General features: G+C 42.2%; 4 protein-coding genes across 5 annotated transcripts; all 4 read right to left on the bottom strand.

Moving 5' to 3' along the window:
* Nucleotides 1-268: 268 nt before the first annotated feature.
* On the bottom strand, nt 269-3361 carry rbp3 (retinol binding protein 3). The gene is made up of 4 exons (XM_029528400.1): nt 2168-3361; nt 1679-1869; nt 1142-1284; nt 269-606 (listed from the first exon to the last, which is right to left on the bottom strand). The coding sequence occupies exons 1-4, from the start codon at nt 3359-3361 to the stop codon at nt 269-271; spliced, it is 1866 nt and encodes a 621-aa protein (XP_029384260.1).
* Nucleotides 3362-4832: 1471 nt separating this feature from the next.
* Nucleotides 4833-7616, bottom strand: irbpl (interphotoreceptor retinoid-binding protein like). Its single transcript, XM_029528401.1, has one exon. It carries the CDS (start codon nt 7614-7616, stop codon nt 4833-4835), a length of 2784 nt encoding a protein of 927 aa, XP_029384261.1.
* Nucleotides 7617-12154: 4538 nt separating this feature from the next.
* gdf2 (growth differentiation factor 2) lies at nt 12155-14474 on the bottom strand. Its single transcript, XM_029528195.1, is given in 2 exon segments — nt 12155-13074; nt 14015-14474. Coding segments are annotated over 2 exon segments (1380 nt in total).
* Nucleotides 14475-16063: 1589 nt separating this feature from the next.
* Nucleotides 16064-21041, bottom strand: gdf10b (growth differentiation factor 10b). Of its 2 annotated transcripts, XR_003842241.1 has the most exons (4): nt 20661-21041; nt 18261-19186; nt 17616-17967; nt 16064-17363 (listed from the first exon to the last, which is right to left on the bottom strand). XR_003842241.1 is itself a non-coding variant. In XM_029527843.1 (3 exons), the coding sequence occupies exons 1-3, from the start codon at nt 20953-20955 to the stop codon at nt 17776-17778; spliced, it is 1413 nt and encodes a 470-aa protein (XP_029383703.1). In that variant the 5' UTR covers nt 20956-21041; the 3' UTR covers nt 17422-17775. The 2 variants fall into 2 exon arrangements, 1 of the variants encoding a protein (XP_029383703.1); XM_029527843.1 differs by lacking the exon at nt 16064-17363 and having other exon boundaries at nt 17422-17967.
* Between the last annotated feature and the right edge of the window lie 2639 nt (nt 21042-23680).

A 23680-nucleotide genomic window follows, 5' to 3' on the forward strand; every position in this document is an offset into this window, starting at 1 on the left:
CCACGTCACAAAAGACCTGCATCAGCCTTTTACTGCAACTCATTCTGAAAACCTTCCTCAGACAGTGTAACATTCAAAGGACATAAAATATGAGTAAATCCTGTTCAGCCTTTGACCTACATTACAAACAGTCTAAAAGGCTTAGGAGTCAATAGAAAATGAATACCAGATTACACTTTGTACTTCATCACTTCTTAAAATTGTCTAGATTCTAAATCTTGAAACCATTTTTGGCTGCCAAAGGAAAAGTGAGAGTTGAAAATCCAGTTCAGGACATTGTTTCCTTCTGGCCTGCAAAGTGCTTGTTGAAGATGCCCTTTGCAGTCTCAAGGGCGGCGTCAGCTGAGACAGGTATGTGGGGTGCTACACCGGCTCCCTCCCATGCTGGCCCAGCGGCAGTGTCGGAGTGGACAGTGGGGATGCTGAGGAAGATGTCGGTCTCACCGACTTGGAAGGTCTTGGGTGGGTGGGAGCCCCCGGCTGTTGTCTCTCCGACAATCATTGCGCGGCCAAGTTTCTTCATGATGTACACAAACTCCTCAGCAGCGCCAGAAGTTGCTCCACTGGTCAGAATGATCAGGCTTTTCTTGGAGCCATACCTTGTGCCTGAGGGATGAGGGAGGATGAGATAATTGGGGAATAGAGATGTAAGGTAGATGACGTTTTAGCAGTAATTTGTGGATTGGGACAGGATTGAGTTTTAACAGGAGGAAAGAGGACAATGTTTTGTGAATAAGACTATATGACTCTTGAAATTAATTAATCTAAATAAAAGGGTGCATGGTGGAGTATAACCTCAAATAAATTCAAAATATGGATTTATCCTTGTTCATGGAGATGTGACACTCAAGTAGCTGATTGTATCCCGCTTGACAGATTTATCATCTTTTAAGTTGAAGAGCCAAACTTATTAGGAAACATTTGGTAGTTTAAGAAAGGCAAAACAAGTATATATTTAGAGTTACTGATCAGGCGTAAGTTAGTCCAAAAGAGTTTTTGGTCCACGCTAATGCTCACACCCAATTACCAATTGATTGCCAGGTTTCCCAGCTAATTGGTACATTTGTTGCTAACATGAATCACGGTATATAATGGGTATAATGGAATGACCTGATAAAACAAATAAAATGAAATAAATTACCAGTAAGCTCGGGTAAGGTTTGGAGCTCTGTGTAGGTGCCAGTTGTTCTGTCGTACAGCTTGTCCAGAACAATCTTCTTGTCGGCATCAAAGAAATAAGAGCAGAAGCCTGCAATGGCTGTTGTTGGGCCTCCAATGTTGTTCCTGTAAATACAGTTACAGAACAATTTTGGAAACGTGAGACCTAAAAATGCAGACACTGGTGAAACTATATCCTGCTATATATATTACATATATATTATAGGTTGTTTTTTTTTTTCATATATATCACAGTCAAATTAGTTTGTTGGGCAACTAAAGGGCAAAATTATCCAAACTTTTTTTCTTCGTTGAGTTAGTTCTCAGAACTAATGATTCAGTGGTTGTTCATGTTTAAAATGAAGCATAAGCTATTAATAGAAAGAAATGGCTTCTAATTCTGACATCGACTGATGAGCTTTCACAGGTTTAGCAGCTTTAGCGGATGATTTGTATTCCAAAATGGACACAGGGTTTTTTTTAATAGAAGCCCTGACTTGCACTGAGCAGGATTACAAACCTGAGGTCGATGATCATGGCATCGGTGTTGACAATTTTGCTCCAGACATGCTCAACAATAATCTGGGCGATGGCCTTGACCTCTTCAAAGTCTCCAAACATGTCGAAACGCAGGTAGCCAATGTTGTTCTCGAATGTGTCAGTGTGGAATGAGACTTTGATCAGCTCAATGTACATTTCCGGAGAATAATTCTGGCGGGAAAAATAAGCAGAAACTTAAGATAAAGTTTCCAGTGAGTGTATGTTTGATATATAACAATACCACATAATAATACATTTATGTATGCATATAATAGAAATTCTCAAATTAAATTTTCTTCATAAATTTCAATCCGGTAAACTGCAAATAATGAAACCCTGCCAATTATATCTCTACTCCAGACCTTGAAAACTAACAATAAAAATAAAAACGCAACCATATCTTAACATTTGGAGGTAAAAATTGATAATGGCAACTATTTGCTCAACCAAAAACCAATGATCCGCTCACCATGGGTGGCAGGGCGGGTGTGTTGCTGGTGGTCTTCAAGCTCTTGTCCCCAGAAAGGGTCTTCAGGTCAGCAGACAGCTTCACCTCCAGGCTGTCCTTGGAGACAACCATGTTATACTCGCCATTTGCCAGAAGCTCTTTCAGCTTCTCAGCAACATTAGCCCCAATGTCCTCAAATGCATAGTTTTCTGCAATCAAAGTGGCTGATCCCTCAATGATAGCTGGGACTTTGGCGCGGAGGCCCACAATCTTGATGGCAGTAGCAAGGGCATCCTCAGCATTAACCTCCACATCAGGGGTGACACCAACAACCTCCCAGGTGGAGCCAGTGATTGGATTGATGGACTTTGCAGTCGGAACGGAAACATAGAAGTCAGTGTCACCGACTTTGAATTTATCGATTTTAACAGAGCCCCCGGCAGTCTTCTCACCGACGACTGTAGCCCTCTTCAGGTTCTTGAGGCAGTAGGCAACGTCCTCAGCAATGCCTTTGGTGTTTTTGCTGGTGAGGATAATGAGGGGCTTGGTAATGCCATATCTCTGCCCCAGCAGTGAGGACATGGAAAACAGCTTTGTGGTGGTGTTTGAGGGACGGTCGTACACACTGTCAATGTGGATCACAGGCTCGGCTTCGGTGAAGTAAGACACAATGTAGGGGATTCCTGAGATGTCTCCACTGCCAGTGTAGCGCAAATCAAAGATCAGAGCTGAAGTTGGCAGGATTTTATTCCAGACCAGATCTAGGAGCAAAGGCCCAACCTTGTCAGCAACTGCCTCTCCAAGGATATGGTCGATCCTCAGGTAGCCAATGTTGCCCTCCAAGATGTCAAGCTTAATAGAAGTCTGCAGGACGGCAACAAGCTGCTCGGGGGGCAACGGAGGCATCTTCGGGGGATCCACAGGGACGTAGTTTGGCTCATAAGAGACCTTCAACCTTGAGTCAGAAACAGTGGTCTGGACACCAGAGCTGAGGACCTGAGCCAGGGACTCAGCATCGGGAATATTGAGAACCTCAGTATTGCTGCTGGCAGCTTCAATTGCCTCCTTCATCCCTATCAGCTTCTCCGGTGAGCAGTAATTGTCCATGACGATATTTGCCATATCAACGAGGAGGTTGGGGGGAAATGAGGCATGGATAAAGAGAACGTTTCCCAAAACTAGCAGAGATGGCACCAGAGCCAGAGCCCTCGCCATTTTTGTCAGTATAGTTTGGTTCAGTCTGAGCAAATGGCAAGTGGCTGCTGAAGAGCCGAACCTCCTTCTCCCAAGAGGATCTGTCAAATGGCACTGTTTTGCCTTCAAGGTTTCTGTTAACACACACATAAGAGGATTTATCCCACAATAAACCTTTAATCTTATTATACCGAGTGCTCCTGTAAGGCAATAACAACTTAGCCAAGTAGGTGTAGTAACAAGACGGTGTTGCCAAAGAGTCTTAAATTTACACAAGGTATTTTGAACACCTATTTAAAGCTAACTGTACCAAATAAGGTCAGCTCAGCAAATGACAAATACGCAGAAATTGGATAACAGTTGCGAAATGACCATCTTGCAATGTTAAGTCATTTAGCCCCTCGGTGTCAGTAACCGTAAGAATTTCATGGATGAGTTGATTTTAGATGGTTTTTGTTGGCAGTAAACAATAATAAATAAAAAAAAGATTCGGAGCAAATCATTTCTTTATTGTTTCATGAACGTTATACTTTTGCTGTAGGTTAGCTCATTCACTTTTCTGAAATGCTGTGGATACAGTGATATCCAGCTTCATTTTGTTTGGTGCTTGCTCCCTCTGCTGGTAGCTAAGGAACAGACACTACAGCAGACTGAAGAAGAGGCAGAAGAAGGGTTATTGCTTTCACTCAAATAATGGGTATGAAACATGACAATCACAATGAAATAAGAACATATAGCACATCAGCGTACATTTGCTTAATGATCAAATAATTATTCATAGATACCTCCTAGTACATGGACTTTAAAATGCAATGAAAGGAAATGATAAGATGAGGCAGAAAAAGGCAACTTTACACAATGGAAATAAAACATACAGACAGGTTTCATAAGCTCATCATATAAATAACAAGGTACAGCATAATTTACTTCAGAAGCAGATGTATTGTGATTTATTCTTATTTTATTTTAGTGAGGATATTGTGTCCCGTGGTTTCTTGTTAATGCTGTAGATAAGTAGATTCAAATGTGAATTCAAACTACAGCGGATTCCTCTTTGTAATAGTCAATTCCCATTTGCTGCAAATGGCCCACAACGAAAGCTTCCAAAATTGTAAAGGTAGGTTTAATAGTAAAGACAGCTGGTTGCTGTGATAGAGAAAGAAGCAGATACCATTTGTGGATGATCAATATTTTATATTAAATCAATTAAGTCATTATGTAATTAAGTCCTGTACACACTTTACTGGGATTTTTTTCTAGCACTACTGTTTCTTATGTAAAGCATTTAAAATTGCATACATAACATGTGACTCTACATCTCTCAATCGGAAAAATATGATGCAATGACTTCAATTTCACAACAGATTACAGGCCTCGTTCATAAAACGTGACTCAGATAATATTATGATGGGACATACTGCGGATCACTGAAATGTGGCTAAACAGAAATGGAGTAAGATTCGCTTAAGGAAAGAACACAGTACAAGGAGCTCTATTCCACTTGTTTTCTCTTCAACGGCTTTGGTGCTGTAAGTCTCTGTGCTACGTGAAGGGCGTCGCTTGCCTGGGTAATAACATGTGGCTCCACCCCTGAAACACTCCACACCTTCCCAGTGACGGCGCTCAAAACAACCTGGTTGGGGATGGATGCATACAGAACGCTGTCCCTGATCTGATAGGTTCCACTTGACAGCGAGCCGCCGATCGTTGGCTCTCCGATGACTGTTGCTCTGTTTAGGTCCTTCATAGTGCGGGTGAATACTTCAGCTGCTGACCCAGTCATGTGACTGGTGAGGATGTAAATGTCTTTAGAGGATCCATACCTTTGACCTCTGACCTGAGGCAATGTCATGACTTCTGTCATGGTGTCTGTGGTGCAGTCAAAGACAGTGTACAGATGTATCAAAGGTTCAGCGTCGAAGAAATAAGTGCACAGAAGGGGAATGGCTGTTGAATACCCACCAGTGTTGTACCTCATGTCAATAATGAGGGCATCTGTGTTCACTATCTTGCTCCACACTAATTTTATAAATTGTGGGCCAATGGCGTTGAAGACCTCTACATCTGCCATCATATCAAATCTTAAATAGCCAACGTTACCTGGTAGAAGCTCAATTCTAAACAGTGCATCAATTATAAATCCCACTTCTTCTGCTGTAGGGATCTTTGCAATGTCGTGAAGTGACTCAGGCTCAACATCACAATGGAAGACATGGAGGCGGTGATCGCTGGAGGCCTCCTGAAGGTCTGCTGTCAGCTGAGAGGCCAGCGATTCAAAGTCAACCACTGATCGGTACAATCCCTCGGCCCATTTGCTCATCAGCACCTTGCTGACCTTCAGGGCAACTTCATGGATTGCGTAGTATTTCTCTAGCAGTTCTCCTGTTCCCTCCACGAGGGACCTGAGTCCTTGATGAAAATGTGAGACATCATGAACATGATCAATAGTGTCTTCAGCTAGCACAATGGCATCAGGGACCACCCCACCTCCCAGCCAGCATTCCCCATTGTTGTCTATGAAGTTTATGGAAGGGACAGTGATAGCAAGGTCTGTTTTCTCTATTTGAAACATCTTTGAGTGCATTAACGCACCAGATGTAATTTCCCCAATGACCGTGCCGCGGTGTAGTGACTGTATCAGGTAGGCGAACTCTTCCCCAACACTGGCTGTGTAGTAGCTGGTTAACACGTAAACCCCACGTTTGGAGCCGTACGTTGGGCCTGTAATTTCGGAAACAGAGTAATATTCTGTTGTTGTGTTCTGAATTCGGTCATATATTGTGAAAAGATGACTCCTCTGGGACGCGTCCTGTAGATAAGACAGTATGAGGGCTAGAGAAGGAGAGTATCCGCCTGTGTTATAGCGTAAATCAATAATTAGGTAGTCGGTGTCTTTTAGGGGTTCCCACACCTTTTTGGCCATAACCTCTTCTAGTTTCATAAGTGCAGCTGACTCAATGAACTCGTCAAAGCGGAGATAGCCAGCGTTGCCTGGGAGAATTTTCACTTTGAATGTTGTATCAACTAGTTCTGCCAATACTTTGGGATCATCAGTATCCTTGTAAAGCTCAGGCTCCTCCTCTGCAGTGGCACTACTATCCTGCATGTATTTGATGGTCAGTCGTGGATCCTCTGAAACAGTCTGGAGGTCCTGGTTGAGTCTGACTGCCAGATCCTCCTCAGATATGACAGAGAACAAGTCCGTCGATTGGAGCTGCTGTTGAAGAGCTGGAACTCTGTCAGTGAAAGCGTACAGTTGCCCAATAATGACGGAGATCCTCTGCACAATGTTTGGAATGGAGCTCCTCACAGCCAGAAGTGACTTGGCTTTTGTGACGGCTTCCTTCGGGCTGACACTGACTGTTGGGGAAACGCCACTCACTTCCCAGCTCTGGCCTGTGATTGGACTGACAGATCTTGCCACAGGAACTGTTATGTAAAACTCTGATCCTTCAATCTTAATCTTTTGGACTTTTACTGACCCACCAGCAGACCTTTCTCCAACTATGATGGCCCTCTTTAGGTTTTTTAGTGTATATGCCACTGCTTCAGCAGCCCCCATAGTACGTTTACTGATCAAAATAATCACATCTTTCTTTTTTCCATACCTTTCTCCCTTTATTGATGGCATGGTCCACAGCTCCATGGTTGTATTCGAGGGCCTGTCGTACACAGTGTCAATGTGGATGAGTGGCTGAGTGTCTGAGAAATAGGAGATTATAAAGGGAACTCCAGACAGTTGTCCAGTGGTGCTGTACCTTAGGTCAAAAATCAGTGAGGAAGTATGAGCAATTTTGTCCCAGATGTTGTCCCTCAGCAGGGACCCAAGTTTTGCTGCTGTCTCCTCCCCGATGATTCGATCTACCCGCAAGTAGCCAATGTTGTCTTCCAGGATATCCAGCTTGACAGAGTTCCTCACCAGGCGGATTAGTTGATCGGTAGGGAGAGATGGCAGCATGAGTGGCACCACTGGGACAAAATTGGGCTCATATGATACGGTCAACCGTGGATCGTTCAGCGCCCCTTGTACTCCGACTGTGAGAACAGCTGCCAGGGTCTTCCTATCTGAAATCTGCAGGATTTCCCCGCTGGTGATTGCTTGCTGGATGGCCTCCTGCATACCAACCAGGTTTTCAGGGAAGCAGTAGTTTTCCAGAAGTATCTTTGCCATTTCTAACACCAGGGCAGGCTGAAATGATGAGCTGGCAGAGAGGGTAAACAGAAGAAGCATCAGTAGCAGCGGTGGTGTGTGCTGCTCCATCACCACTCTGTTCATCTTCTCTGCACGGAAAGAAAACCAATGAGGCGTTTTGGTTCATTTGTCTGTGTCAAGAGATGATGCTTTTTGTAGGAGGGAACATTGTCAGTCCCGTAGGTTTTTTTTTATTTTCTGGACAAAACCACATAAACATAAGAGGATTTTGTTCCCAATAACCCTTTAATCGCATTATCCTCTGTGGTGCATCAGCCGGCAGACAAAAGGAGACAAGAACACAAAATGGTCCAATACATGTTTTGGTTCTTTCTTTAACTGTTGTGCGGATGCTTTGTCTGCCTTGTCCAAAGTACCAAGCTTAATTGTCATAATTTCCAATCGCAACTGTAATATAGTGGTTTTCAGAGCTGAATTATTATTTCCAGAATATGACGGTACACTACCTCAAATTTCTTCTTAGAAACAAAATTTGGGCCAGAAAAGGGTAAGAAATATGGGATGAAGGTGAAAACATGACCAGAAAGTCTCACCCTCTATTGCACTGACTCTGTCACTCTGTTATGAAGCTTAGGGTGGTGTATTTCGGTGCCATTGGTAGCTTTGCAGGTCATGTCTGGGTCACTCTACTGGCGACATGATTACACAGTTTATGGACACGTGGCAAAGCCTTCTTTAAACACATGCAGGATCAGAGTCAGGCAAAAAACCCCAAAGACAACAACAACAACAACAAACTGCCATACCTTAGATATGTGAAAAAATGTTTTTATGTAGACTTGTTATTGAACGATTTATCTTAATTCTTTGTTTAATTTTCTGCTGCAGCCACCTTCAATTCAAAAGTAATCTCCATCAGGTGGATAGTGGATGTTGTAAAAAGGAAAGTGCTCCCCCTGAATAACATTTAATCACTTAAGTGCCATGATTCAACCATTTGGTTTCATTTGAAGAAACCGAACCTGAATAGCTGCAGTCCAGGACTTCGTAACACACTGGCCCAGACATTTCAGCAGCTCACAATTATGCAGCCGGACATAATCTCTGTCCAAATGCTAAACTTTGCACAGCTAATCTTAATGTCTTAACTTTTAATACTGCCTCGTGCGTTACATAACACAATCCCCTCTCTGACATTTCCCAGCATGATGATTAAGACCAGTGAAATCCTGTGCTTCTCATGTGAGAAATATATGAGCAGCCCGTAAATCTGTAAATGCCAACTTGTGAAATAAATAGTTTTGGCAATTAAAAGTTTGTCCCTGGAAGCTTAAATGATTAAATTAGTTAGCTTGCGTGTGTGGGCGCAGTAGCTATACCAGTAAGCCAGTTGGCGTGTTAAGATTTAGAGACAGGCAAGTGAACATAGCAGAGTATTTATTAAAGAGACAAATATATCACAAAGAGCTGATGGAAAGAAAAACAAATTCAACTCAGTTATTACTCGACTCATTGTATGTCATTGTTGTCTTTACAGCCTGCTGTACCGCCCCCATTAAAGATTTCGTTGCTGCAGATTTTAAGTTTAATATATTTCAAAATATTTATGACAATCACAGCAATAATAATCAAAACATTCAATACCACTCTACTGTAAGCAACACAACAGACCACTGAGCCAATTATTGTCTTATCGTGACAGACGCATGAAAATGGGATTGTGTTCCTTATTACTTGTGCTATTTTGGGATGCCCATGAAGGACATACATGCATGCATTGTACATGAACTTGTTCCCAGTTCTGATAAGGATGTGTCACTGACATCGAATATTTACACAGCTGTGCAATAAGATGAGGACTTGTCCTGACTGATGAGTTTGTTTTTGGTTGTTGTTGTTTGTTTTGTTTTGTTTTTTCCATTTTATCCATGTAAAGTTGTAAAAGTGTAAAGTTGTGTAAGTGTAAAAGCTGAGTGGTTTAAAAGTTATGTGACCGTCCTCTCACAGAAAAAAAAAAAAAACAATACCTACATCGTTGCATGTTCCTTACAGAGAAGAAGTTACTCAAATCCACGATTTACTGTGAATCTTGGATGGTGTGAATAAAATTACTGATGTCCATTCAACACAAATAAAAATACAGTACCGTAAAAAAAAAATGTCCTCATACTTGGTTCAACATTATGCAATAATGCTATTATCATTTTGAATCCTCCAATTCTGAAATTCAGTTGCCATTTTATGTATTTCCCCAAACCCTCAATTTGCTTGTGCAGGAAAATCAAGGTTACTCTCCAACCTTATAGCCACGTTTGTCGCAATTTGGTTTTACAATCACAAAATGTATTGTACTGTGTATTGTACTGACTGGTGTGGTCAGTGGTTGGCTTATTTGGTCATAGCTTATCAGTTACCAGCAGAGCTCCACACAGCTGAGTGGTTTAGGAAGGCAGAGCTACATGTGCATGGATAAGTGGACGCATGGATAAGATAACTCAACAGTTTCCAGATATCCTACCACGGACTACTCTGTGAAGAAGACATTCACACAGCTGACCGTGTCCAGTCACTGTTGAGAGGACCTGACGGTGCAAAGATGTTGTGTTTGTAACGTGAATCTATAAAGTTTCATCTAGAAATATACAAGTCGTGAAGTTCCAGTAAATACTTTATGGAATATTCATTTAAAACATTGTTTGTCTGTAAACCACCACATCCAGGAGGCAGCGATGACAAGTGATGATGTGTTTTTTTCAATCATTAACAATTCAATTCCATCTTTAAATTTATTCAACTGTATCATACTATCTCTGTAGTTTTAGAAATGTTCTCATCGGGCCTTTTTTCCTTTCGATCTGTATAAAAAAAAAATCATGTATAGGGAAATATTTTTCTGAAATATTCAAATTTCAGTTATGATCACCATCAGTTCTACGAACTATATAGGAACAAAGTTCACAGTTTGTTCATTTAAACTACAGGATGTGTTGCAAATGATCATATGATAAGAAAAATGCTTCATCTTTAGTCAGTGCCCATATACACTGTGTGGATGGACTTAGTACACAGTATCAATGCAAACTTTTTTGATGGGAAAACCTTCTTTTTATTTGGTGATTCCATATTAATATCCATATTCATTACTAGGCTATCTCATTTTTCTAAAAACGTCTCAGTGATTCTTCAGTGGGATATAGACTCAAGCATAAGAAGCAACAATGAAGCAAATACTTTTTTTGTGACACATGAGGCCTTAAAATCTATTTGGAAAGCCATTCTGTAATGGTTCTATCGGTTGAAGTTTGATCTCTCTTTGTACACAACTGGATAGTTGACGCTGGAAGTTAAAGTGGTGAAAATTTAACAGAAAGGCATTAAGTCGAGCCAAAACGTTATGAAATTTGCAGCAAATGCGGGATAAGCTCTATCAAAACCTCAAAATGGAAACATAGACAGCCTGTGACGACACAGTGAAAACACCAGACGTTAAGCCAGATGGATTGAATAACATTTGGGTCAGCAACTCTAACACAGACGAAAGCTGATTTTATTAAAGACCGACAGGGAGAAACTGATCCGCAAAACTGTATTCAATTTGTGAGAGTGTCATATAGAGTCATGTGAACTGCACAAGTTTGCAACAGCTGCCCTGCAAAGAAAAACAGAAGACAGTTTCTTGATAGCTTCCTGACATAAGCTGGCCACTGTATAAGCTGAACCTCCTGTACAAGTCTGCGTGACAGTAATTTGTTACAAAATACATATTAATATAAACACTTACAATAGTAATATACAGATTTACATTATATGTAGCATAGGATCAGCAGATGACCTGTAGTGCCAACCTATTAATACCATCTGCTAAATGTATTGGCTTTAAAAACATTAATAGTGGATCTACTTAGAATTGACAGAATATATATATTTAAATATTTTGTTCCATTTTATGGTATTTTATATTAGTTTTAAAGGTGAACCACATTAAGCAAACATATTCCAAGGGCAAGAATTTTATGTACATACACCAAGTATTAAATATACAATGTCAAAAACCTCTTTTTTTTTGGGGGGGGGGGTTCTGCTTGGCGGTGCCAGGTGACCACATGAAATCATTTTAACAGAGATCAGATCTATTTCAACACATACTAAAAACCAGAAAAAGAGGTATGGTTGACCTGTTGGTGGTTTGTCTGCAGCAAGACGTTTCACTGTTTGTTGACTTGTGTATTTCTCTGCTAGCATTAATTTCACAGAAAGCGCATAAGCTGTGGACGATACATCCAGTTTATGCTGCTGGTCCACACTAAAATATCTCAAAAATGACAGGATGGATTTGTGTGCTTCTTTTCGGTCATGCCCCCCAGAGGGCGGCTCCTACTGGCTTTGGTGATTTTCTGAGTTTTCCTTCACCATCGCAACAGGTCAATATATTTTTCTAATATCTTGTCCACTGTAAAATGGATTGTAATGAATTTTGATAAAATTCAAAAGATAAAATTCCTGCAAGCCGCAAAACTCAATGACAACGACATTCTCATCGGAATGAACTCCGCTTTTTTTTATTTAATGCTAGCAAATATTTGCAAACTCACAAATGAAAATATGATGGTGTGCATGACAATCACCTGGGCTACCACCACAAGCAGACCGACTCTCTCCAACTACCTGCAGCCGCACTCTGCCACCTTCATCTCCTCGTACAGATATCTTATAGTGAGACGTCCATTCTCCTGATACATGACTGTGATGGGGTCCAGTTTGATGGGGACGCAGCACGCCATGTTGGCTTTCTTGGGGTCCCTGATGTTGATCAGAGTCTGGATGAGGGCGTGTTTGGAGGGGGTGGACTCATCCGTCAGCGGGTGGTAACACAGGCCTCGACATTCGAAGGCGTCATATTCTGGAGGTGCCACAATCCAGCTGTCCCACCCGATGTCTTTAAAGTTGACCTTGAGGGAGGTCCGCCGGCAGTATTCCCGTTCTGCCTTTCTTTTATTTCTCCGTGGGTGCTGAGCTTCCACGATCTCATTTGGAAGTTGCCCTCCTCTGTTCCAGTCGGCACCTGAGTGTAAAATGGTTTCTTCTTCATGGAGGATCATCTCTTTCAGCTCCTTCCGCATCTCCAGCCTCCTGCTGCCAAGGTCATCTGAGAAGATTATTAAAGCTGCTGAAGTGTTATCTCCAACAGACAAGCTCATGTTTAGACAGCCTGGTTGTTCGTCTCCACTACCAAAAGCCGCACAGTCCTTCCTATCAACCACTACATCGAAAACGGTTGCTCCTCTACTTGACTTGATCCAACTTTGAATGGCGGTGGTTACGTCAAACGTCGTCCATATACTCTGCGAGCCTGTCAGCTCTTGGCCGACCAATAGCTGGGTTGTGGGTGTTAAATCACTGTGAAACACCTCATAAACCTTGACCGTGGCCTTGAACGTGATGGAGGTGACCTTTGCCCTAGTATCCGGCAGGAAGAAGAGTTGGAGTTTAGCCATGGCAATCTTTTCGTGGTTGGGGATGCTGATATTGAAGTGCAGCCTGTGTTTTGACTTTGTGCCGTTCGTGTGAAAGAGAGTGATACCTGTTGGAGAGAAATGAAGAGAATAGAGGGCGTTATCTGAAACTGCTGCGATTTCCACTGCACATTAAAGTCAAAGTGGAGATTCAGCACACTGTTGCGTTTCTTTTGGCAAAACGCAATCCTTTTTATTTAAAAAGAAGTATATCAGTGTGTTTATTTCTCTGCCACGATGGCCCAATCTCATGCCGTTACTGTAATTTGGTCCAATATCTGTGTAGATGTGAACAAAATAAATTTCACCCATTCCAATGAATATAACTGTTTTGGGCATAAACTTGTTTAATTTGTCACTTTTGGGGGTTGTCGATTCAAAGTACTGCACAAAGTGTTGAATTACCAGTTGCTAAGATAATTCAGCTAATCTAGCTAGATCCAAATCTAAAAAAAACAAAAGACACAAATACTACTAATGTGATCCAAAAGTGGGAAACTGTTAGATAGCTAAGCCAACTAGCTTTCTAATTTATATGTGAAAACTTCACAGCATGATTTAGATTTTTTCGACAGATTTCTTATAGTGCTAACAGCACATAACAAACGAATTGATGGTCATTTTGACATAAGAGCCTGTGGCTCAGTTACTGTTTTCTAAATGTATTCATTTTTTTCAGGTTCCATTATATTTCACTCCACATGTTCATTTGTAAGAAAGACAATGAAAGAAATGCTCTGTGATATGTTAAAGCAATGGCTCCCAAATCAGTCAAAACCAACACATGGAGGCGCAAGATAATTCTGAGTTATGTTTTGTTTTTTTTTTTCTTCTCGCTTTTACATTTTTTTTATGTTCCTCATAATGTCTTGCTCTCAGGTCTTTGATCAGAGGCGGCATACAACTTGCAACCTCCAATAAAAGCAGTCACTCAGAAGGGCTCTATTCCGTCAACCTGACAGAAAGTAATCTAATTTCGCTGATTCTCATCAGTGAAATGCTGCTCACCTTGGATGGTGAAACTTCGTATGACATCAGACTGAGGGATTGCCGAGTTGTCCGAGGCGTATTTGTTGTAGAGCTCCATCATGAACTGTGGAGGGCAGATTTTGTTTTGCTCCTGAGGAACATCTGACAAGTTGAGTTTCCTCAAAAAGCTCTCCTTCATGTTACCCAGGAGGTTCTCCATCCTCAAGTCTGTGTCTTCCTCCTCCAGAATGTCCACCTCTGACAGCTGCGAGAAGAATCCCTCAGTGTCCTCACTTTGCACATCATTGTTGAGAGGTTTACAGGTGCAGGAGCCAGTAGAAACCACCAGGCTCAAACACACCTCCAACAAAAATGCTCTGGAGCTCAGCATTTTGAAATGATATCCTTCCCAAACCACTGAGCTGGCACAAACTTTACCTTCTACTCAGCTTGAAAACACACTTTGCGGTGGCAAGGTTTGAAAATGGAGATCCCCCATGCAAGGACAACGGTCCTGAGGTCCGCTCCCATGCTCCCAGAGTAAACAGGGGGACTTGTGTTAACCAAAATAGTAGCTTGGCCACGCTTATCACTGTCATTGATGCCTTCTTTTAAGCTTTGTTATCATTTGAGGGCTGGCTGCTAATGAAGACACTGTAAACACTTGACTGCGATAATGAGGGAGGCAGTGGAAACTGTGAGATTACTGACAAGCAGACATTTCCATAAAATGCCTTTTCCCAGCTAGAGGGTGAAAATGTTGAGGCCAGTGGAAACAAAACTGCTGAAAAGAAACAAAACAGAACATTGCATTCTTTACTTGCCCCCAACCACTGAACATCGTCGACCACACACTTTTAATACTGATAAGGGAGATTATTTCTTTGAGAGGCCCAGATAGGACCGTCCAATTTTCAGAGGGAAGCATTTTGTAAGCCTCTCAATCAGTTAGTTGGAGCAGTCAAATATAGAACAAATCTCAACTGACTGGGTTTAGAGGAGGTTATTTAAATGCTGGCATGTTAAACAGGAAAAAAACACACCAAAGGAGTGTAACAGCCGTCACTAGGCATTTCTGTCATCAATAAAGTGTCAGTCTGGATTTGATGAAAAGTCACGGGATACATCCACAATTAAATTCAAAACTTCAAATGTAAACCTGCTGGTAGTGCGATGAAAGACGTCAGGGGATCCCCGAAAGTTCTAGTCCTTTCTCTGCACTACACTTGTGACCCTTAGTTAAGCAGTAAGGGTGGTACGCTCCCATGATTCTCCTTTTTCTTTACAAGGGGCGCAGTTGAGTTTATGTGGGCAAATGCCTTTCAGTTTTCTGTTTATCCATGATATCCATCACCAACTACTCAGCTCTCCCTCTGTTTATTCCAGATAAACAGGAAACATAGGATATTCCACTTCATGTCCCACTTCAGAATGCCTCAAAGCAAAGAACAACCAGAAAGAAAATGTTTGGAAGTGCACATGGAAAAAGTTGAAGATAAATGATAAGGATTTATAATGGGGCTTTCTATTCAAAGACATGAAGGTGGTGGCCATCACAACTGCACCCTGTGAGTCCAAGATGGCAGGCTGGATAATGGGATAGTGGGGGGGGGGGGGGGGGGGGGGGGGGGGGGACGTTGACCTATCTTGGAATTTTTGTCTTTCACCCATGCAGCCAGCGCTTGGCTCATGCCACGTTTCATAAAAATGCTTTCATTTCACTGTGCTTTGGTGGAGTCAATCAGTGATGAACAGCAACAACAAAGTCTACTGGCATGGATACAGCAAATAAAGCAGGCATGCAGGATGAAAACAAACACAGCAGGTTGTGAAACGTTGGCCATCTCATTATGTGGTTAAGAAATATGAGGTAAAAGTATTAAACCCATGAAGTTATGTTAGAGTTTGTCCAACAGCCATTAGTGATGATACTAATGTTTGTTGATGGCAGATGTGGCTGATGTGCCAGTTTTTTCTCCTTATGTATAAAGTCAAAAAGATCTTTTACATCGGGGTGAAAAACAGAAATTAGACCATCTTGGAGCATTAAAACAATCAATTCATCATTTATTTCAAAGAGCTCCGGTGGTGGTGGTATTTGAGAGGAGGCACAAACCTTGTAAAGTTAATGTGGAAAAGGAGATATATAAAAAACAGTTACCTTTTCACCCCAGATACACAAAGATACACAAACACTGGAAGTCCCCTTCACCAGCTGGTTGGCCGACAACATTTGACCACTGAACATCAAAGTTATAAGCCAAACGACCAAAACAATGGCTGAGTGAAACTGCTCAGTGGTTATTCTCATTCAGCTCATCACCGAGATACTCATTCATTCCTCTTGAATTAGAATACTCGCTTGGAAGAACCACAGTAATTTTACACATTTTAATTAAACCGGCTATTTAAAAAAAAAAAAAGAAAAAAGAAAAAAGAAAAAAAGATCACAATTAGCACAGTACAGCAACAAACACAACAAATTATCGGCCTTAAAATAAAAATAAATGTAATTTCATGTATTGATATGTGATGTATATATACAATATGTCATGGTAAGGTATATGTAAAAATGTACACATCTATGTCTATGATTTATATACTTTTAAAAGCCAATAAAGCCACCAAGAATTTTGGCTCTATGTACAATGCAGTTCATTTCTGTACCAAACATACATCATGATTGTGATTCGTTAAAACACGCATCAAACTACTCCAATTCTCCTTGAGACAAACCGATAGAGGGTTGGACACATTATATAGTTTCATGAACGATGGAAATATTCTGTGTATATTACAAACTGTACAATTTGATAAACGGCTTTATGTATTGAGGGGAAATAGCCGAAGGAAGCTTTCAACTTTTTGAATTGTGTCCATTTAACTTTCCCACAATGCCCAGGAGATGGCAGCAAGGCGCCATTTTTAATCTTTGTTTAATGCAGGAAAATGCAGCACAGTGGACCGGTTACTTAAACTCTCAGTGATAAAATACACTCATTATGTACAAGATATAAACAAATGGCTATGGAAATATATTTCAAAGACGATATTACCTCTCATGCATGAATAACATGAACATTGTGTAACCGACGTCGAATGTGACACGTCACTTGCAAACGAATACCATTTAGTTTGTGTTAGTAGCTGCTGTACATGACTAAGGTTGGTTAAATTGGTGGAATGTAAATGCGCTGCCATTCAGCCCATGTGTCCAAATTCCCACTGAGTCTGTGAGTCAATGTGCAGCCCATCAGTTTGTCCAAACCTTTGTCTGAATTTGAAAGACGGAGGCAATCTGCAGAGGATAATACTGCTGTCAGGACGTTTCAGAAATCGTTGAATCCCACATCATCCAGTCCAGACTGAGACCAGAGCAAATCAAGTCCTTTCCGAAAAAAAAAAAAAAAAACAGGTAAAAGAAAAAAAGCCACATAGGGCTTTTCAAATCTAAAAAGCAGAAAAAGGCTCATTAAGAAACAATAGAAATGTATGTACAGGAGCTCTGCCTTATTGATACAGGGAGTTATAAATACAGGCTAGTTTAGAAGGTAACAAGTAGGTGTTGGTGGACTGAGCAAAGACAGACTATGACATTTGTTAGATAAGCAGGAAAAAGTCATTTAAGTCAATATAAGACCTCAGCCGGAGACTTGGGGAGCACAGCCTGGACAGTCGTATCACTTCAGCTGCAGATTTTCTGGTGTGTGTCCTCAGCATCTGACCACAACTGGCCTCCCGTTTGAAAAGCGCCTTCCCGCTGCAGGCTCAGTCTGCTGTTACGTCGCTCGGCTCCGGCCCTATCGACAGGCACAGGTATCCACAGACATGCCGGGGTAAACCTTGAGCACCATATTCCTGTTTGGGTCGAGGAAAAGCACGCTGAGGGGACTCATCTTCTCCGGGACGCAGCACGGTTCGGGGATGCCGGGAACGATACCCACAGCTCTGACGATGCTCTGGATGGTGGCATGATTGGACGGCCTCACAATCTGAGGAAATAAGAGACGGCAAGAGGCTGTGCAGTAACTGTTGCAGAATGCTTAAAGCCATTTAACTGGTAAACAACACAAAACCTTCTTTATGATGCAGCATTTGTTGTGGATGTGGATACACACTCCAATACATACAACTATATCTTTCACAGTAACAGTTTATTTAAGCCCTGATGTTATAAACGCTGCGGGGACACCTGCACTAATGATGTGAGGGTGGTGCATGCTGTTTTATTTCAACACGACCTCAATGATTTAGGTTAACTGAACATGAATCCAGACTTGCTCACTTTAGGGATGGGGAAGCCACAGGTCCCGGCGCAGTAGTAGGCATCGAACGACTTTGGTGCCAGAACCCATTCGCTCCAGCCAATGTCAGCAAAGTCTACCCTGAGGTACCTCCTGGAGCAAACCCTGGGCTCGCTCCACTGTCTCCTCCTGGCCTTCTTCATTGTCCTCTCGTCGAAGCTCAGCACCTGCGGCTTGCTCAGGCCCTCGCTGCTCTCCTGACCCTGCTTCCTTCCTGTTTTGGCGGCTGCTTTGGCTTTAGCCGGGAAGTACGTGTTCTGCCACAGTTCATGATTCTTCAAGGTGTTGAAATGGACCTCTGGGATGTCATTTGTTTGGATCTGGAGATGGAGCTCCCTCCGGATCCTCGAGGCTGAGGGTGAGGCTGAGGCTGAAGCTGAGGGGGATGCGTCGTCCCCTAGAGGGGACGGCCCGTACCGCTGGAGTGACATGGCCACGCTGTTTGGCTCATCGATAGCTCGATCGTCTGCGTACACCAGAAGATACGGCAGGTTGGCTGGTGAGAGGCGCTCTTGTCCGTGAGGGCTCCTCTGCTGCACCCGGGCCATACCAAACTCAGAATCAAACTCCGCCGTGACAACAAGTGCGTGGACATCTCTGGCCTGTTTCACTATTGCTGTTACGTCCCTCGACTGCCAAGAGCCTTTCTTGAAAGGAACCCCAGTTATGTTTCCTAGCGGTGTGGCAAGAGCTGAATTTGGGGATGTCCCATGGAAGAGGAGCTGTGGGGAGGAAAGATGTGGATAGTGGAGGCCGCCAGACGGGTGGCGGGGCCTCCGGAAACGCCACAGCCGCTGGTTGTGGCGGGGCCGCTTGTAGAGGAAGTGAAACGATGCGAAGATGACGAGCTCTGAGTCTGGGATGGAGGACAGGTTGAACTGGAACACTTCTTTTCCATGTGAGACTCCTGGAAGGTTGGAGAAAGAAATCAGAAGACAAATGAAAAGGAAGGCAAGAAAAATAAGTGCAAGTTGTTAAACGCCAGAGAAACCTGAAAAAACTGTTCTTAGTCTGTCTTCCAGGCTTATTGAAATGTCTGCTGGCTTTTATAAAAGGAGACATCATACAAATGTTTTGTCAAATAGATGCTGAAACCGTGGAGGAGTAGCTCTCTCCAGAATGAACGAAAAAAAAAAAAGACGACTTCAGCGATCGAATTGCTGCCTGGAACCTTTCCTCGCCCTCTCCTCTTCTTCTCTCTGCTTTATCATCTCAGTCCGGCACGACTGACTGACATGAATAACAGAAGCCAATTCATCTTCCACAAAATGTTTCTCAACACATCTGACGGACATAAGTGGCCTCATGGAAAATATTAAGCGCGGCACAGTAAAGTGGCTGCCTCACGCATGACCAAAAACCTCATCCTAGATTGCTATACTCTTGAAGTTGAACCTTGTCTCCCACACTTCCACCACAGCCTGAAAGACAAACATTGGATCAGTCCAGTAGGTCTGCAGTAAGCATATGGAAATGCTTATAGGAGAAGGAGCTCCTCCGAGGCTGTTCGCTGTGCAGCCGCTGTCTGGGTGTGATAATAGGCTCTTGTCTAACACCTCGGCTCTTAGAGCTACCGGGGAACTAACAGCGTCTTAAGTCCCCACGTTCAGTAAATCACAGCACTGACAGAGCATGGAGGCGAAGATGTTGAGCCCAAAGCGGATCGAGAGCCACAGTTTGATTGACAAAACATGTGCATTCAGGATGTGCCACTGTCGAAATAATTAAGAGCCTTTTTTTTTTTCATTTTTGTGAGAAGTTATTTCAAGCATACAATTTACTTCCTGAGTTTAATGTCTGGTTAAAGGTTTGTAAAAGATTGATATGCAAAAGAATGAACGAATAAATAAAAACAATAATAATTAATTCAAATCAGTACTTTTTTATGTGCTCTTTCAAATGGGAGAAATTTAGGTGACACAACCGGCTTAGTCTACATCCAGATTTTCATTGAAGGGTAACTTCTACAAAATGGGAACGATATAAAATAAAATCTATTTTTATTGGAGAAGAAAAAACTGCAATGACCTGTGTTGGGGTATCAATTGAATTTTTATGATTTTAGTTACGAAGATTTTAAAACACAGTGGGAAAAGAGGATGTTAGTGTTTAAAAAGGATGAAAAATGATCTCGTTTAGCCTTTTTAACAACCTGCCCAATCAATGATCACTAACTTAACTACAAAAAAAAAAAAAAAAAGAAAAAGAAAAAGAAAAAGAAAAAACGAGTCTGAGAATAAAGGGGGTTTTAAATGAAGCAGCTAGTAAATCTATCATTTATGCTTTTTTGGGACATCATCGTAATTCCCCATGCAGGGCAGCAGCAGTTATGGTGAGCACATTTCCCTGGTTTGCTCAGCCTGATCACACAGCTCACTCACTCGGGACAGCTTTGAAACTTCTCACGGTGTTTCCTTCCCTCTGGCTCTGCGGTTCTTTGCTGTACCTCTCGTACACTTTGAACATGTTGATGGACACCATGTCCCGGTTTGCGCTCTCACGCGTCAGGACGCGCTGATCCACCGCCGGCGCGCCATCAGCAGCCTGACGCGCGACTTCACCGAGGTCCTCCGACACAGATGCGAGTTTCCCCGAGCTTAACTCCACAATCACAAACAAAGGCAGCAAGAGAAAAAGCCGGCTGGTCATGGCTGGGGTCCAAGGAAATAGTCCCATTCAAATGAAACTTTGGGAAACTTGCTGTGTGTATCTGGAGAAGCCGAGGACGCTCGCTTTTAGATTGGTTGATGCTCAGACAGACTTCCAGGCCGGTATCCAGGTAATCCGTGTGCTGCTGGTCTCACGGTCCACAGCTGGTCCTACAATGGGGAGGAGATCGGGGAAGGACGTGAAGAGCTCCCGCTGGATGACAACCGATGACGCCGCGGAGGCGCAGCCAACGAGAAACCAGGCGCCAAGCGCACTATTGATCAGAGTTTAGAAAGCCAACAGCTTCCCCCAGAACTGCAAGAAAGTTTAGAAATGCAACACGAACCAACCCCAACTGTTGGGGGGTCAGGTGTTGTTTTATGGAGCAATCAAGGCCATGCAGAAAGTTTTCAAGCTGCAATCCTTTTTTTAAACAAAGGAAGAAAGATTGCAATAAACACGTATAATTTACTCATTTAATGTTTGTCACTTAATCATCCTTCAAATGTCCTTTCAAGCGCAATGATTATTTTCCAAGGCCGGGCAAAATCAGAAATAAAAAAAGCCCTCCCTCATAATTGTTTATAGGAAAATAAACATACATAATTATAGAAATGAAAGTACTAATATATGTATTAATTTCAAGACCAGTATAGTTATGCAGACATTCAACTATAAATGAAGAAATGTGTATACATTCAAATTCAAGACAACATCAAACTGGCAACTGGGAGATGAGAAAAACGTATTTGCGTGCATGATAATTAAGGCTGACCTCCCCCAGAAATATACTAACAGAACAATATCATGCCCAACGTGCACACAAGGGCTGTGTGGTCAGGCCCTTGAAACAAATAAAAAAAAACTAAAATATATGATTAAATTGAGAAAAAGAAAACAAGTTATCTAGTCAGAGGACAAGGAGACTGACCTTTGGGGACAATCAGATCATCCCCTTTTTTATTCTCTATTTTTTACATATTGTTCTAAATCCCAATCATAGCTATTTTTAAGCTATTTCATGGCGCTTCTTTACTTCTTATTTCCTTAAAATCTTATTTAGAGAAATCCAGCCATTCCCAATAAGAGCGTAAGTGTAGACCATCATCATCGAAAGAGAGAGAGAGCGCAGGGGGATGAAAACAATAATAATGATATTCATATTAACATTAACTAATAGAAGCAGCATCCAGAGCTATGATCATAACAATGAGAAGTGACTGTAGCAACCTCAGTCTCAGTCTCTCCAGCTTGCATTGTACAAGTTTTCAAACACTGACAGAATAAACTTCAACAAACTTTCTGTACCTTGAATGAGCCGGCCCGTTAAGATTAAAACACAGTGTGTATTTGGCAATGCTGTGGCTGGACAGGACTATTTGTACATATAAATAAATGCCTTGGATTCACATCAGCTCTGAGGGATCCCAAAAAGCCAACCGGAGCACCGCTGGGAGTTCTCTCCAGTGACTGATGGGTGTGGAGGGAGTCCGACCTTGAGGTGAGACACTGTCATTTCGCAGCATTACAGCTTCATTTACAGAGAAATCAGCGGCCAAGAGCAGAAGAAGAGCCGCCTGACGTTTTTTGTCTCCTCTGCTTTTTCAATTTCTGATGCAGCATAATAGTTTCCCTGTGTGAGAGATGGCAGCGGGCTCGAGCCACCATGGGTCAGACAGCTATTAAAATACCTCCTACTGCTCCTCGGGGGGATCACAAGGGGCTCTTTGACACCACCATGTCCTACATCAGAGATAAAGAACTCTGCTGGGACTGGGATCCCCTTCAGTAAAACGCTGGTGTGTTTAAAGGTCGTACAGCTTCAACGGAAAGAGCCAGATAGCATCTGTCCCCTCCCAGGGAGTAATCAAACGCTGCTATCACTCAGCATGAGGTTGTCTAATTGGCTTTCATGGACTTAGAAAATCTAATGCTGCCTCTGTGTGTTTTCTTTTGATGGGATAATGCTTTTGCATTTAGGCTGTGGTCAAACTGGAGTGTCCTTACCAAAAAGAAAAAAAAAAAAAGAAAAATAATAAAAGAAAGGCCGTTAATCATTTGATCAAACCTGAAAAATGATGGATTCTAAAGTTTTCCCGAAACACAGGATCTTGCGGTCAGTGAATAATGACCCCTCTGTTTTAGAAGCAATGGTTAAAACTGTATTTTTCAACCAGCTGTAATCAGAAGCTTGACATTGTGACTGTGCCGCAAAACCTCTAAAAAAAAAAAAAAAAAAAAAGTCGGACAAGATGGCTGCACATACAGGGTGCAAGGTCATGACTTTGGATAGTTCAACACAACCTTCTTTTAACTTTTATGTTTCCATGGCCTTTAATTTTATCAAACCTGCTGACAGACAAAAAATATCCACATGGACAATTTTGGATGACGGTGACAGTATCTTTGGAGTATTTGGTTTAGATATCAGCTCTTAATTCTGCCATAAGTCTTATCTTTCATCTGAATAATTCTGATCTGATCGTGAATAATTTTACTGTGCATGATCTTCAGCCACGTATGTGGGTGTTATCAGAGATGTGAGGTCAAGGTCTTTTGCAGCTTGAGAAAGCGGAGCGTGGCATCTGTTCATGCAGCCCAGGGAGGCTGAGCTGGCTTTAGCTGACGGGCGACGGCTGTTCTACCCAAATCTTTTCTTGCTGTGATCTGTCGTCACTGGCACACAGCGGTGCGAAGAGAGGCCCAGGCTCATCCCGTCCGAGGGAACATTTACCCTTTGCGTTTTGTCTTT

Source organism: Echeneis naucrates, chromosome 19 (genome assembly GCF_900963305.1).
Source record: "Echeneis naucrates chromosome 19, fEcheNa1.1, whole genome shotgun sequence".
Lineage (NCBI taxonomy): Eukaryota > Metazoa > Chordata > Actinopteri > Carangiformes > Echeneidae > Echeneis > Echeneis naucrates.

What these genes read in the sequence shown, in the direction of transcription:
- rbp3 (XM_029528400.1), bottom strand. Translation starts at nt 3,361, where the DNA reads ATGGCGAGGGCTCTGGCTCTGGTGCCATCTCTGCTAGTTTTGGGAAAC. An exon ending in GCCATGATCATCGACCTCAG is followed by an intron (nt 1,285 to 1,678) that starts GTTTGTAATCCT and finishes CTGTATTTACAG; the next exon opens with GAACAACATTGGAGGCCCAA. An exon ending in AACCTTACCCGAGCTTACTG is followed by an intron (nt 607 to 1,141) that starts GTAATTTATTTC and finishes CTCATCCCTCAG; the next exon opens with GCACAAGGTATGGCTCCAAG.
- irbpl (XM_029528401.1), bottom strand. Translation starts at nt 7,616, where the DNA reads ATGAACAGAGTGGTGATGGAGCAGCACACACCACCGCTGCTACTGATG.
- gdf10b (XM_029527843.1), bottom strand. Translation starts at nt 20,955, where the DNA reads ATGGGACTATTTCCTTGGACCCCAGCCATGACCAGCCGGCTTTTTCTC. An exon ending in AAGTTTCAAAGCTGTCCCGA is followed by an intron (nt 19,187 to 20,660) that starts GTGAGTGAGCTG and finishes CCAACCTTCCAG; the next exon opens with GAGTCTCACATGGAAAAGAA. An exon ending in GTGGCTTCCCCATCCCTAAA is followed by an intron (nt 17,968 to 18,260) that starts GTGAGCAAGTCT and finishes TTATTTCCTCAG; the next exon opens with ATTGTGAGGCCGTCCAATCA.